Raw genomic sequence first — 12,387 nt, forward strand, 5'->3', positions numbered from 1 at the left:
ATTTGAGGTTCTGAAAATGAGGGAAAGTAGAAGAGCTTCAGAAAGACTGGCAGGAACCAGAGTGATAGCACTGTGAGGAGGGCGCTTGCTTTGCAAAGAGCCGACCCAGGTTTGAGCCCCAGTACACCATATGGTCCCTTGAACACTGCCAAGAGTGTCCCTGAGTGTACAGCCCTAAACATAGGTATGCTGTCCCCCAAACAAAAGAGGAGGACTGGTGACATTGTTTTGGGGTGTGTGTGCAGTGCTGGGGATCAAACCCAAGCAGGGTCTCAAACATGCAAGGCAAGTGCTCCACCAATGAGCCGTAACCCGGTTTTGTCTTTCTAGTCTCATTGTTCAGAAGAACAGTAAAGTCTGGGTGCTAGACTTTACTTTTTGTGAATTTTCTAATTACTAATTCCATCTCTTTACTCTTATAAGTCTATTTAAATTTTCTGTTTATCCTAAAGTCAATCTGAGGAGTATCTGAGTTTCTAGGTTAAGAAACTTGAGAGACCAGAGCAATAGTACAGCAAGTGAGGAGAATATGTACCCTGCACAAGATCAACCCAGGCTCGATTCCCCAATACCACATATGGTCCCCTAAGCCCGCCAGAGGTTATTCCTGAGAATATAGATACAGGAGTAACCCAAGTAACACCAGGTTTGGTCCCAAAACAAAATTAAGAAATTTGTGAGGGGCCAGTGTGACAGTCCCAAGCCTGCCAGGAATGATATCTGAACAAGGAGCCATGAATTGAGCCCTGAGTACTCTTCTAGGCATGGTCCCAAAGAGAGAGTAAACTTTTATTTTTTGCTTGTTTGGGTTTTTTTTTTGGGGGGGGGGAGGGGCTACATCTGTTGATGCTCAGGGGTTACTCCTGGCTATGCATTCAGAAATCACTCCTGGGACCAGAGAAATAGCATGGAGGTAGGATGTTTGCCTTGCATGCAGAAGGACAGACAGTGGTTCGAATCCGGGCATCCTATATGGTCCCCCGAGCCTGCCAGGAGCGATTTCTGAGCATAGAGCCAGGAGTAACTCTTGAGCGCTGCTGGGTGTGACCCAAAAACCAAAAACCAAAAAAAAGATCGCTCCTGGCTTGGGAGGCCATATGGGACATCAGGGATCAAACCGCGGTGCATCCTAGATTAGCGCTTGCAAGGCACCTCTAGCACCACCACTCCAGCCCCAAGAGAGTAAACTTTTGAGCTGGCGTTTACTACTTATATCGACTATTATCTCTACAGGGGTCATGTCCAGCAGTGTCTGGGGGCCCAAGGGGCGCATCTGGGGCCTACACAAGGAGACTTAGGCCCTCCTGTTTGAGGGCATCTCCCCAGCATGTCAATGTTTATTCCTGCATTTAACTCAGAGCTAATCAGACTACAACCATGTAGTTTACAACTCAGTAAACATGGAGTTTGTAAGAATTCGAGAAGAACCAACTATTACAGGTCATCATTATGTCCCCACACACAACAGGTGCACCCTTCAGCTGCAACCCATGGTCCAAGGTTCCTCCATCCCCCAACAGCCCACCTAGTCTTCCTTCTTATTCAGCTAGAAAATGGGCAGCATGGATGCAAAGTGGCGCCACTCATCCATTCATTTTTTAGCATGTTATCACAGCTTATTAGTTTATTAGATATTAGAATTTCAGTCAATATTAACATAACTTATAAAATGTCTGTTAACAGTTTACTCCCGATATTTAATATCACGAACTTTGGGATCTTTGAGGTATGCAGGGTTCTTGTATGTAATTAGCATAAAACCCATGATTTTAGCTCTTTTAATAGCTTTTGTGATTTCTTTTGTTTCTTCCCATAAAGGCCTGTTATGTGCCTTCCATAAATATATCCAGTAAATAGAGAAATAAACTGTGACAAAAGCTGTACTTTCTTGTAATCTATGCATTTCCTACACAAGATACATTTTTTCAGCGGTTCCTTGTAAGGATTTTCCATGGAAATGAGCAGGTACTGTGAACAACTTCTTTTTTTTTTTTTTTTTTTGGTTTTTGGGCCACACCCGGTGACGCTCAGGGGTTACTCCTGGCTATGCGCTCAGAAGTTGCTCCTGGCTTCTTGGGGGACCATATGGGACGCCGGGGAATCGAACCGCAGTCCGTCCTAGGCTAGCGCAGGCAAGGCATGCAACCTTACCTCCAGCGCCACCGCCCGGCCCCTGTGAACAACTTCTTAACACCTTGTGAGTGCCGGGAGCAGCGAGTCACATAGAAGCCTTTACAAAATACTTCCTCCGTGTCCTGCGGAGACCACTGCAAACCGCAACTAGAGCCGCCACGGTCCCTGGCAGTACCTCCTCCTTTCCGCTGTCCAAACCATCCCCAGGAGTCCCTCCACTCACCCTTTCTTATCAAATTCCCGAGTCAGGTCCTTCTGGATCATTGTCTTCTGGGCTTTATAATGGGTGATGATGCCGATTTGCCGGAAAGTCAGGTCCTTCCGTTCTTCTTTGATGAGTTTAATGATTTCCATCACCAGTTTGATTTCTTGGGCATTGACATAGGACCTACACAAGAAAAATGAAACCAAATCACAACTAGCAGCAGTCCAGTCATTATCTTTGGTCCCTCTGTGGGCAAGCAGGATTTGGCACTCAGTCATCAGGAGAGTCGGGGGTGGGTGAGGGAGTGGAAATGGAATGATAAGCCCTTAGAGGGCACATATCAAAGGCACCACCACTCGGCTCTGAAGCTATAAGACAGGAAATATCTGAAAGTCAGCGACTGACTTTTTCATCTGTGAAAACGGGATGAGCAAGAGCAAGGAGGACTCCAGTGGAGGCCAGAGCAATAGTACAGAGGGAAGGGCATTTGCCTTATACATGATCTCCTGAGCCTGCCAGGAGTGATTCCTAAGCTCAGAGCCAGGAGTAACCCAGGTGCCGCCCAGTGTGGCCAAAAGAAAAAAAAAAAAAAAACCTAACCAATAAAAAAGAGCTCCAGCACAGTAGAGGAACGAGGCAAGGGCCCCATGGACCCAAACCCACCCCCCAGAAGCTCCTCCTCCAAGACCTACAACAGACTTGGGCTCTCCAGTCCAGCCAGTACATGCAAACAACCCAGGTTCAATCCTTGGCCTCCCATAAGGTCCCCAAAGCCTTGTCAGTAGTATTCCTTGAGCACTGTGGGTATGGTCTGCACCAGGTCAAGGAAAGTGGGAACAAAGCTGAGATATATACACAATATGAGCAGTGTGGAACAGCAGTACAACCCTGGGTAACTTACTCATTGTCCCGTCTCTCTGCACCATCACCAACGTCAAACACCAGGTAGGGCTGGAAGGGCCACTCTGATGAACAGCGTAAGGTTTCAGTCAGCCTACGGAATAGGGTCGATAGCCAGATACACTGGCAGATTCCCCAAGTACCTGATTCTCTGGGAGGGTGAGGGTGGGTGCTGGGGAGAGGGGAGGAGGCCAACCTTGCTTGATACCAAGTGTTTTAGCACAAAGTACCAAATATGTTATTACTATAGTAGTGCAAGAGCTTTGTATACAACACTATGCTCATGCATGCACACACACACACAGAGCAAACTTATCCAGGATTATCAAAATGAAAGAAGCAAGCTGCTAAATTATGTCAGCCAAGAGAACTGGGGTCTGCTTAGCCCCTCCCCACAAAGCCTCATAAAGAGAGTAAGAACATGCTCAGCACAAAGACTAAATCAAGGACGATTCCTGGGGAGACTAATCTGGAGTCCTTCCCCATTTTTGACTCAGTGACCTTTATCAACCCGACTCTTCAGGGGGCTTAAGTAACGGCATTTAGGCCTTTGATACATGCATGCATGTTAGGGTCTGGACAAGCTGGCAGGGTACCTCGACATAGCTCTGCCCTGTCACCAGCACAGAGGACACCCACCTACTGGTCCTCAGGTTCTTGTTGTAGATGTAGTTGGCGGGGAAGAAGCAGATATCAGGGTGCATTCGGTACTGCACTGTGAGCTGCACGATGGGGAGACGGCCGATCGTGTTGTCCTCCACATTCTCCTCCAGCAGTTTGTAGAAACGGGCCATCATCGATTGGTCATAGCCAAATTCCTGAGCTTTCTGCAAGGGGCCACAGCCGCCGTGAGTGCCAGGCATCAGGTGGGTGCCACACACTCAGGGGCACACGGCAAGCCTTTGGGGGCTGCTCAGGTGTACCAAGAACCAAAAGCTTCAGAGAGAAAAGATGGAAACTGTGGCTCCTTGCTGGGAGAATCGAACTACTGCCAGTCAGCTTGCCCAGCCTGCGTGGCACCCAGATCCAGCCTGGGGCCTTCCGTGTGCAAAGCCTGTCTCTAAATGCCTGGAGCCATCTCCCTGGACCCAAGGATAAGTGTGCGGGGTCTGTTACCCTCTGCAGGTATTACCCACACACTGAAATAAAGCCTGAAGACTGTGAACTGAAAAAATAAATGACTGAGACAAAATAATGCCAGCACTAGGCTGACACTTTCTAAATGCAGACTGCAATCAATGAATAAAGGAAATTTTTGTTTGTTTTTGTTTTTTGGACCACACCCGTTTGATGCTCAGGAGTTAATCCTGGCTAAGGGGCTCAGAAATTGCCCCTGGCTTGGGGGGACCATATGGGACGCCGGGGGATCAAACCGCGGTCCCGAGGTCCTTCCTTGGCTAGCGCTTGCAAGGCAGATACCTTACCTCTAGCGCCACCTCACCAGCCCCGAAAAAGGAAATTTTCAAACACCCAGTCATCACCTCACCCTAAGAGGGGAGACTAACGGGGCTGTTGTCTGATGTGTCCTCAACCAGCCTGCAAGTGTGCTGGTAATGAGGAGATTGAGCAGCCTGGCCACTTCTGGTTTGTTTGGTTTTGGGGGGGGCACACCGGGTGATGCTCAGGTATCACTCCTGGTGGGCTCAGGGTACCACAGAGTTCAGGGGATAGAACCCAGGTAAGTAGAAGGTGGAGGGTCCCCTGCCGTGGCCTCTCCCTCACTCTTGGGGATGCTTGAGGGTGTCCTCTCCTTCCCTCCTCTCTCTTCCTCCCCCCTTTCCTTTTTGACTTTAGGGTTCTTCCATCTTTCCCATCTCTTATCTCCTAACTAAACAATGTGACTCCACTCCTCTGGAGATTCCTCTCTGCAGTGCCAAGAGGGGAGGTGATAGGGACCCCATCTCTCTGCTCCCTGATGTCTCCAAGCATCCCTGTCCTTCCAGTACTGGCTCCTTCCTTACCTTTCTCTACATTTCCCTCCAATGAAGACCCTCCCACAGCAGTAGAGGAACAAGCAGCCCCCAGCATAATGTCGACTGGTCCAGCCTTTTTAGAAAAGAATATGGATATTCCTCAGAATACTAGAAATTGAGCTTCCATTAGACCCAGCAATACTGCTATTAGGGGCTCAAAAACACAATGCAGAAAAGCCTTCTGCATTCTTATGCTCACTGAAATGCATTTATAATAGCCAGAATCTAGGAACAACCCACGTGACCAAGAACAAGTGAGTGGATAAAGAGACTGGTACATCTACACAATGAAATGCCATGTAGCTGTTAAGAAAAATAAAGGCATGAAATATGTTTAAATCTCAACATCCAGACAACTCAGCAACAGCCTGCTTGCAGGGCAGATCACTCTGTATCTAATGGTGTGCTGAAACTAGAGGATGCTCCACATCAGCCTGACTTCGATGAAAGAAATGCATAGAATCCAGAATCTTTAAATATAGGAACCTGATACCAACAACAATAGCTGAAGTGTGAAAAAGTTTCACCAGGACCTTGAGAATGACTCGGGTTGGACAGACTGGTATGCCTGGAGCCCAGAGTCGGTCTTATGCCTTCGGGGGTGAGACCTTCTTATAATCAGGCCAAGGATTTTTTTCCGTTTTCCCCATATTTTTCTGGTCCTATGCAAACAATGGCGGTTGCCACTGTCACACCTTTACTATTTTTTTTAACCCTTATCCTTTAAGAAAAAAAGAATTTACTGAACTTAAAAACAAATAACTGTAGTAGAATGCCTGTCTCAAATACAGGTAGGGGATGGGAAGGGGGGAGGGGGGCTTTGGGAAGGGGGAATGTTATACTGGTGAACGGGGGGTGTTCTGTTTGTGACTGTAACTCAACTATTACCATGTTACTTAAATAAAAAATATATTAAAAAAAAGAAATGTTTATACAGGAATGAATATGGAAGGTATTATCCTGAGTGAAATGAGACAGAGGGAGAGGGATAGACATAAAATTGACTGAGCTCATTTGGGGATTTAAAATAAAGCCATAGTATAGTAATAATACCAAAGGACAACAGATGAGAGTGAGGAAGACATACATGGTAGAAAGCTTGCCACAAGAGTAGAGAAAAGCAGAGAAGAAACCACTATGTTAATAACTGGAAATCATCATTCTGGACAAGAACTGGGTGCTGGGGACCAAAGCAATAGTAAAGTAGGTAGGGTTTTTTCAGTGAAAGCGACTGAACAAGTTCAACCCTGGTCTCTATATGGTCCTTTGAGCCTGCCAGGAGTGATTCCTGAGCTCATCAGTCAGGATTAACCCCAAGCAACAAAAAAAAATATGTAAGTGGGTACTGAAAGAAGGGAAAGTGATATCCATGATATTCCTTTAGTAACAATAATGTAAAAGTGCAATGCCTAAAAGAGAGAAGACAAATGTCTGCCATACAGGCAGTAGGAGGGGTGGTCTGTGGGAGGTAAATGGACCATTTGTAGCAGACAATGTACCCTGGTGAAGGGAATGGTGTTGAAGACTGACTTCTCTCTCATGGTGATTTAGTGACTTAGTAAAGAAAGATTATTTGATATAAAGAAATCCCACATGGGGTCGGTGAGGTGGCGCTAGAGGTAAGGTGTCTGCCTTGCAAGCGCTAGCCAAGGAAGGCCTGCGGTTCGATCACCGGGCGTCGCATATGGTCCCCCGCCCCAAGCCAGGGGCAATTTCTGACCGCTTAGCCAGGAGTAACCCCTGAGCATCAAACGGGTGTGGGCCCCCCCCCCAAAAAAAAGAAACCCCCACAAACCCCACCACCACATCCCGTCCACAGGCTGCTGTCCAAGTTACCATGGAAATGATTGTTGGGGGGAGCTGCTTGGGGTCCCCAACCAGGATGAGCTTGTTGCAGCGATGGATGAGAGGCGTGAGAGTCTCCACTTCGCAGGACTGCCCAGCCTAAGAGGGTGAGCAAAGCAAATGGGGTCACATGGCGCCGCATGGGGGTAAGAATCAGCTTTCAGGCTCCCAAACTCATCAGAGTTCTGAGCCTCAAGCAAAGCCTCTCCTCAGCACCTGACCCACACAACTAAGGGTTTCTTTGCTTAGGCAACGAAACGCTCAACACCAAAGAAAATGAACAATCACAGTGCTTGGAAGCTGACTGCACCTCAGTGCCGAGGCCTATCCATGAGCACTCCTGGGCCCCACTTCGCCCATCCTATTCTCCTGGACCCCCAGCAACTACCACCTACCATGCCCACCTACCTGCTCCATCTCCCCCCTTTAGCCTTGTCTCCCTACCACTCCTGGCCCAAATCTGCATCTCTGATCATCAGCACCTCACTGCATGTGCTGAGTACCTAAGGACAAGAGTGTCAGCCCGAGACATGGTCCCAGGTCCCAGTTGTTGAATACACAGACATCTACAAAGTAAATACACTCAGCTAGAAAGATGAATCTGTGGAGGGGGGGCCACAAGTTAGTAATCAGGGACCCTTAATTACTAATTACTGGAAAGCTGGCACCCTTAGGGAATGCCCTACTGGTGGGGGATACAATGTTCACTTTTTCAACTGGCCCCTCTCCCTGAAGAAGACAGCCCAGAAACTTCTGCATTAGCTACTCCAAGCCCTTTGACAGGTAAAGGCTGTCTACTCAGGTCCGATGAGCAGAGATAAGCAACTGCCAATGTCTGTCCTTCTTTCTGTTTTTCCTGGTCCTAAGCAACAAACACTGGATCTGAAAGGCAGCTGCGAGACTCAGTCCATACGGCTGGGAGCTCCCTGCCGCCATGCTTTCTCCCTTGTGTCAGTCTGGTTTTTTTCTTTTGCTTGCTTGCTGTTTGATTTTGGGGCCACACCCAACAGAGCTCGGGGCAACTCCTAGCTCAGAAATTATTCCTGGCAGGCTTGGGGGACCACATGAGATGCCAGGGATTAAATCCAGGTCAGCCACATGCAAGGCATATACCCTACCCACTGTGCTATCACTCTGGCCCTGTCTGGTTTTCTTAACTTCAGCCCAATCTTCTGGAGCCAGTTCCCAGCTCGAGTAACAATTTCAGAGCTGACAAGACGGGCTCCTGGAGGCAGTGCGAGCGAAGCCCCTGGGAAAGCTGGAGGCTGACCTCATCGACAATGATGCAGCTGAAGGGCATGCCGCCCTGGCCTCGGAAAGCTGACTCGAGCAATATGCCACCACTTGTGCTCAGTGTGCAGCAGATGATGTGCGACTCCAGGATCACCAGGCTCTGCGTTCTCTGGGGACGGCCCTGTACCTGCAGGAACGCGCAACAGTCACTCTAAGCCAGGTATGACACACTGGACCACCCCATGACAGGGAAATGGCAGTGGGATTACACTCAGCAAGAACTAGAGACCGTTCAAACAAATAGCAACCACCAAAAAGATCTTTTCTTTTTCTTTTTCTTTCTTTTTTTTTTTTGGGGGGGGGGTGCGCACCTAGTGACACTCAGGGGTTACTCCTGGCTATGCACTCAGAAATCGCTCCTGACTTGGGGGTCCATATGAGATGCCAGGGGACTAGGCTAGCGCTGGCAAGGCAGATGCCTTACTGCTCCGTAAAGCCCCCAAACGAGGTTTCTAATGGTGGCTTCTTTTGTTTTGTTTTGTTTTGTTTTTCAATTTTTTTCAATTTTACAACACTATGATTTACTAAGTTGTTTAGAATATACTTGTTTCAGGCATTCGATGCTCTAACATCACTTTCCCTTTCACCAGTGTCCCCAGTTTCCTACCACCCTAGTCTGCCCCCTCTTACAGGCACAAACACATTTATAATTCATGTTATTTGTTAAAACACAAAGGCAAATGGAATTATCAGGGACAGAGCAATAGTACAGCACTGGGGGTTGTTTGCTTGCCTTGCACATGGCTGATCTGGGTTCAATCACCAGCACCCCCTCTGCTCACCCTGTGTACCACCAGGAATGATTCCTGAGTGCAGAGCTGGAAGTAACCCCTGAAGAACCCCAGGTGTGGCCCCAAAACAAACAACCAAACCCTTAGATCAATAAGGTTGAATTTGTAGTAGCTATTTTGTCTCTCCATGGTGTTACTAAAGCCAGTGTCAGAGGATTGACTGGGTTGTGGTTGATGTTAGCTGAGCCTCTGTGTTACTTTTAGGCTCCTTGAGCTTAGTGGTTCTTTCTTCTATGTAACTTTCCCATCAGATTTGCCGTTAGTTCCACTGGGCTGGCATTACTATGAAATTCTGAGGTCATTCAGTCCAGAATTTGAAGACCTCGAACAAATGGAGGGCTTGGGAGTACACTAAAGTTCAGTGATGGAGCTGGGCAGTTTCTATGTTGGAATGAATCGGGCATGGCTGTGGGTTGGGAAGGGGGATCAGAATGCTGGGCCCTGATCCAATAAAGCCCTGGAGTGAATTGTCAGCCCTGACCTGTCTCCCTAGGAAGCATTGGGGGCACCATGTTCTTTTGGAGCTGAGCAGCAGAGCTGGGCTACTTGCTCGAAAGGCAGATGACTGGTGCCTCACAGTGCCTTCTTGCACCCCTCCCCCAGTAGAACGGGGGAGCTGAAATCCTCAGATGCCCAAATGCCACAGTCAAACACCGTTTCTTAAACAGCTTAAATATCTCCACTGAGAAGTGAAAGTCACCTCAGTAAAACCAGGCTCAAAAGTAGTTCAAAGGCTACAGCAATGGTACAGCAGAGAGGCTGACTACTTGGCAAGCGCGAATCTGCTATGGATCCCCTATACCACTTTCTGTCCCTCAAGCACCACCAGCAATGATGCCAGAGCACAGAGATGGAAGGATGTGGCCCAAAACTCATAATGGAAGGATGTGGCCCAAAACTCATAAAACAGCTGAATTATCTCAAATTTAACTTTACAAAAAAACACAACAAAGGGCTAGAGCAACAGCCCAGCAGGTAAGGTGCATTTGCCTTGCACGAGATTGACACAGGTTCAATCCTTGGCATTCTTTAAGGTCCCCTGAGCCTGCCAGGAATAATTTCTGAGTGCAGAGCCAGGAGTAACCTGAGCACTGCCAGGTATGGTCCTCAAACAAACAAATATAAACAGAAAAATACGTTTGGTAAACTACTTACTTCTTTGATTTTAACTGCCAGTTCCCGCCTTTCTTTGGAAACTCTGGCAATTTTTTCATCTAATTCTTGTCTCTGGAAGAAACCAGTCATTGTTAGGAGTCAATAGGGCCATTTTAAACCACCTCCCAATTCCCATGAAGTGCATTTTGCCATCGCTTCTCTGGCTCCCAGTCAAGTACCAGTTTGCCGGCAGAGAACTAAGCTCTGAGTATAGCTAGAATCTAGCCTCTACCTCCTCTCTCCCGCTCTGGCTGCAGAGGCCTTAAATGGATAGCAGTGCCTTCTTTCAGGCCTGTCCTGGCAGCGACAAGGTGCAGGGGCAGCTCTTTCACAGCAACCCCCCCCCCCTCCCGCCTTCCCAAAAATTCAACTGATTCTGTGAGGATGCCAACACCCCCATCAGCCATGGCTAGCCACTGTGATGGGCACAGCAGGGAAAACTCCAGTTTCTCACAGACAAGGTCAGGAACTACCTACATTCTAGGTATTAAGCGGCTGTGGGGACTGGGAGAAGGGTCTTTCCCTCCTAGTTCCCTCCCAGGGGCCCCAGATGCTGGAATGACAAGAGAGAACCAGGGAAAGACAGAGGATGGCCCCGGGCCACGGAAGCAGCTTCGCTGTCCTCCCACGAAACAAAGTCACAGGAACCCCTTATTTGTGTGACCTAACTTGAACGAGGCTTCTTTTTCTTCATTTTTACTGAAGCAATGTAGTATGTGTATTGAATAAAACTTGCTTAGAAAGATGTGGGAGGGGGCCAGAGCAAATAGCACAGCAATAGGGTATTTGTACTGCATGCGGCTGCCCCATATAGTCTCCCAAGCCAGGAACAATTTCTGAATGCATAGCCAGAATTAACCCCTGCACATCACTGGGTTTGGCCCAAAAAGCAAAATTAAAAAAAAAAAAGGAAGAGTGTGGGAGGTTGAGGCCGAAGCAATAGCACAGAGGTAGGGCATTTGCTTTGCACACGGCCAACCCAAGATGGACCCTGGTTCGATCTCCAGCATCCCATATGGTCGCGCCCCCCCCCCCCCCCCAGCTCATCACGAGCTATTTCTTTCTTTATTTCTTTTTTGGTTTTTGGGTCACAACTGGAGGCACTCAGGGCTTACTCCTAGTTCTGCACTCAGAAGTCACTCCTGGCAGGCTCAGGAGACCATATGGAACGCCAGGATCAATTTCTGAGAGCAAAGCCTGGAATAACTGCCGAATGTGGCCCCAAAAAAACAAACAAACATACAAAGATGTGGAGGGAGTGCAGGAGGGTAAATAGGTGTTCAAGGGAGAATACAGGCTTTTCCAGGATGAAAATATGCGAAGAAACAAAGATGAGCAAGTGAGAAACATACTTAAGGAAGAACATGGGCTTGCAGAGCAGGGCTGGTCCTTCTGTAGACTGCACCCAGACACTTGGGAATTCAGCAGAGCCGGAAAAGCAGGCAAAGCCAGCTACTGCTCCAGGGTTAACTTCATTCACCTCACCATCTTTCTATCAGACCAAGTTTGTACTGCCCATGGTCACATGCATCCTTTTATCATTTATCTGGCAGCTTTGGGGGTGACAACAACAAAGTCTAGGAGTTGAATTAGAGATCACCTGGCCAGGAAAGTCAAAGACATTCACTACCATGTTCTTTTCAAATCATCCGATAGCCTATGATGTCAGGCATATCGCTCCTGCAGACATGCTTATGCACAAGTAATACCACCAGAGAGGGGGGATCCAACAACAACTAATACTACCACCACCAACAATCAAAGAAAGGCACCGACTACTCATCAACTAGATTCAGTGCTCAGAACTCTTGAAAGCACTCCTCAAGGACTGCTGAGAGGCTGAGGAGATCAATCTCAGGTAGGAGTAGGTGCTGCCTGCAGATTCTTAGCAACTGATCCCTGAGCATCCCAGGAGCACCCCCTGAGCATAGACAATATAAGCAAAAGGCCACACGGGTACCTGAATTTTCCTTGCCCCTCGGAATAGAGCTCGCTGGCGGGAAAGCTCATCCAGCTGACGGTCCAGATACTCCTTCCTCCTGTACATCTCCTGGACATGAGAAGGCTGGGCTTTTTCTGGGGGAAAAAAACA

At 48.1% G+C, this 12,387-nt stretch overlaps 1 protein-coding gene and 1 pseudogene across 1 annotated transcript in view; both read right to left on the reverse strand.

The window, feature by feature from the left end:
* The window catches only part of SETX (senataxin), a 51,720-nt gene that overhangs the window by 4,546 nt on the left and 34,787 nt on the right, over nt 1–12,387 (reverse strand). The window contains exons 15-21 of the mRNA XM_049774103.1: nt 12,256–12,371; nt 10,296–10,367; nt 8,327–8,476; nt 7,048–7,155; nt 3,878–4,065; nt 3,240–3,332; nt 2,357–2,521 (exon numbers count right to left, since the gene is read on the reverse strand). Coding sequence (XP_049630060.1) covers nt 2,357–2,521; nt 3,240–3,332; nt 3,878–4,065; nt 7,048–7,155; nt 8,327–8,476; nt 10,296–10,367; nt 12,256–12,371 — 892 coding nt within the window. The remainder of the gene's footprint in view (nt 1–2,356; nt 2,522–3,239; nt 3,333–3,877; nt 4,066–7,047; nt 7,156–8,326; nt 8,477–10,295; nt 10,368–12,255; nt 12,372–12,387) is intronic.
* Nucleotides 1,555–2,329, reverse strand: LOC126009351 (28S ribosomal protein S18c, mitochondrial-like; annotated as a pseudogene).

This window comes from Suncus etruscus, chromosome 5, assembly GCF_024139225.1.
Source record: "Suncus etruscus isolate mSunEtr1 chromosome 5, mSunEtr1.pri.cur, whole genome shotgun sequence".
Lineage (NCBI taxonomy): Eukaryota > Metazoa > Chordata > Mammalia > Eulipotyphla > Soricidae > Suncus > Suncus etruscus.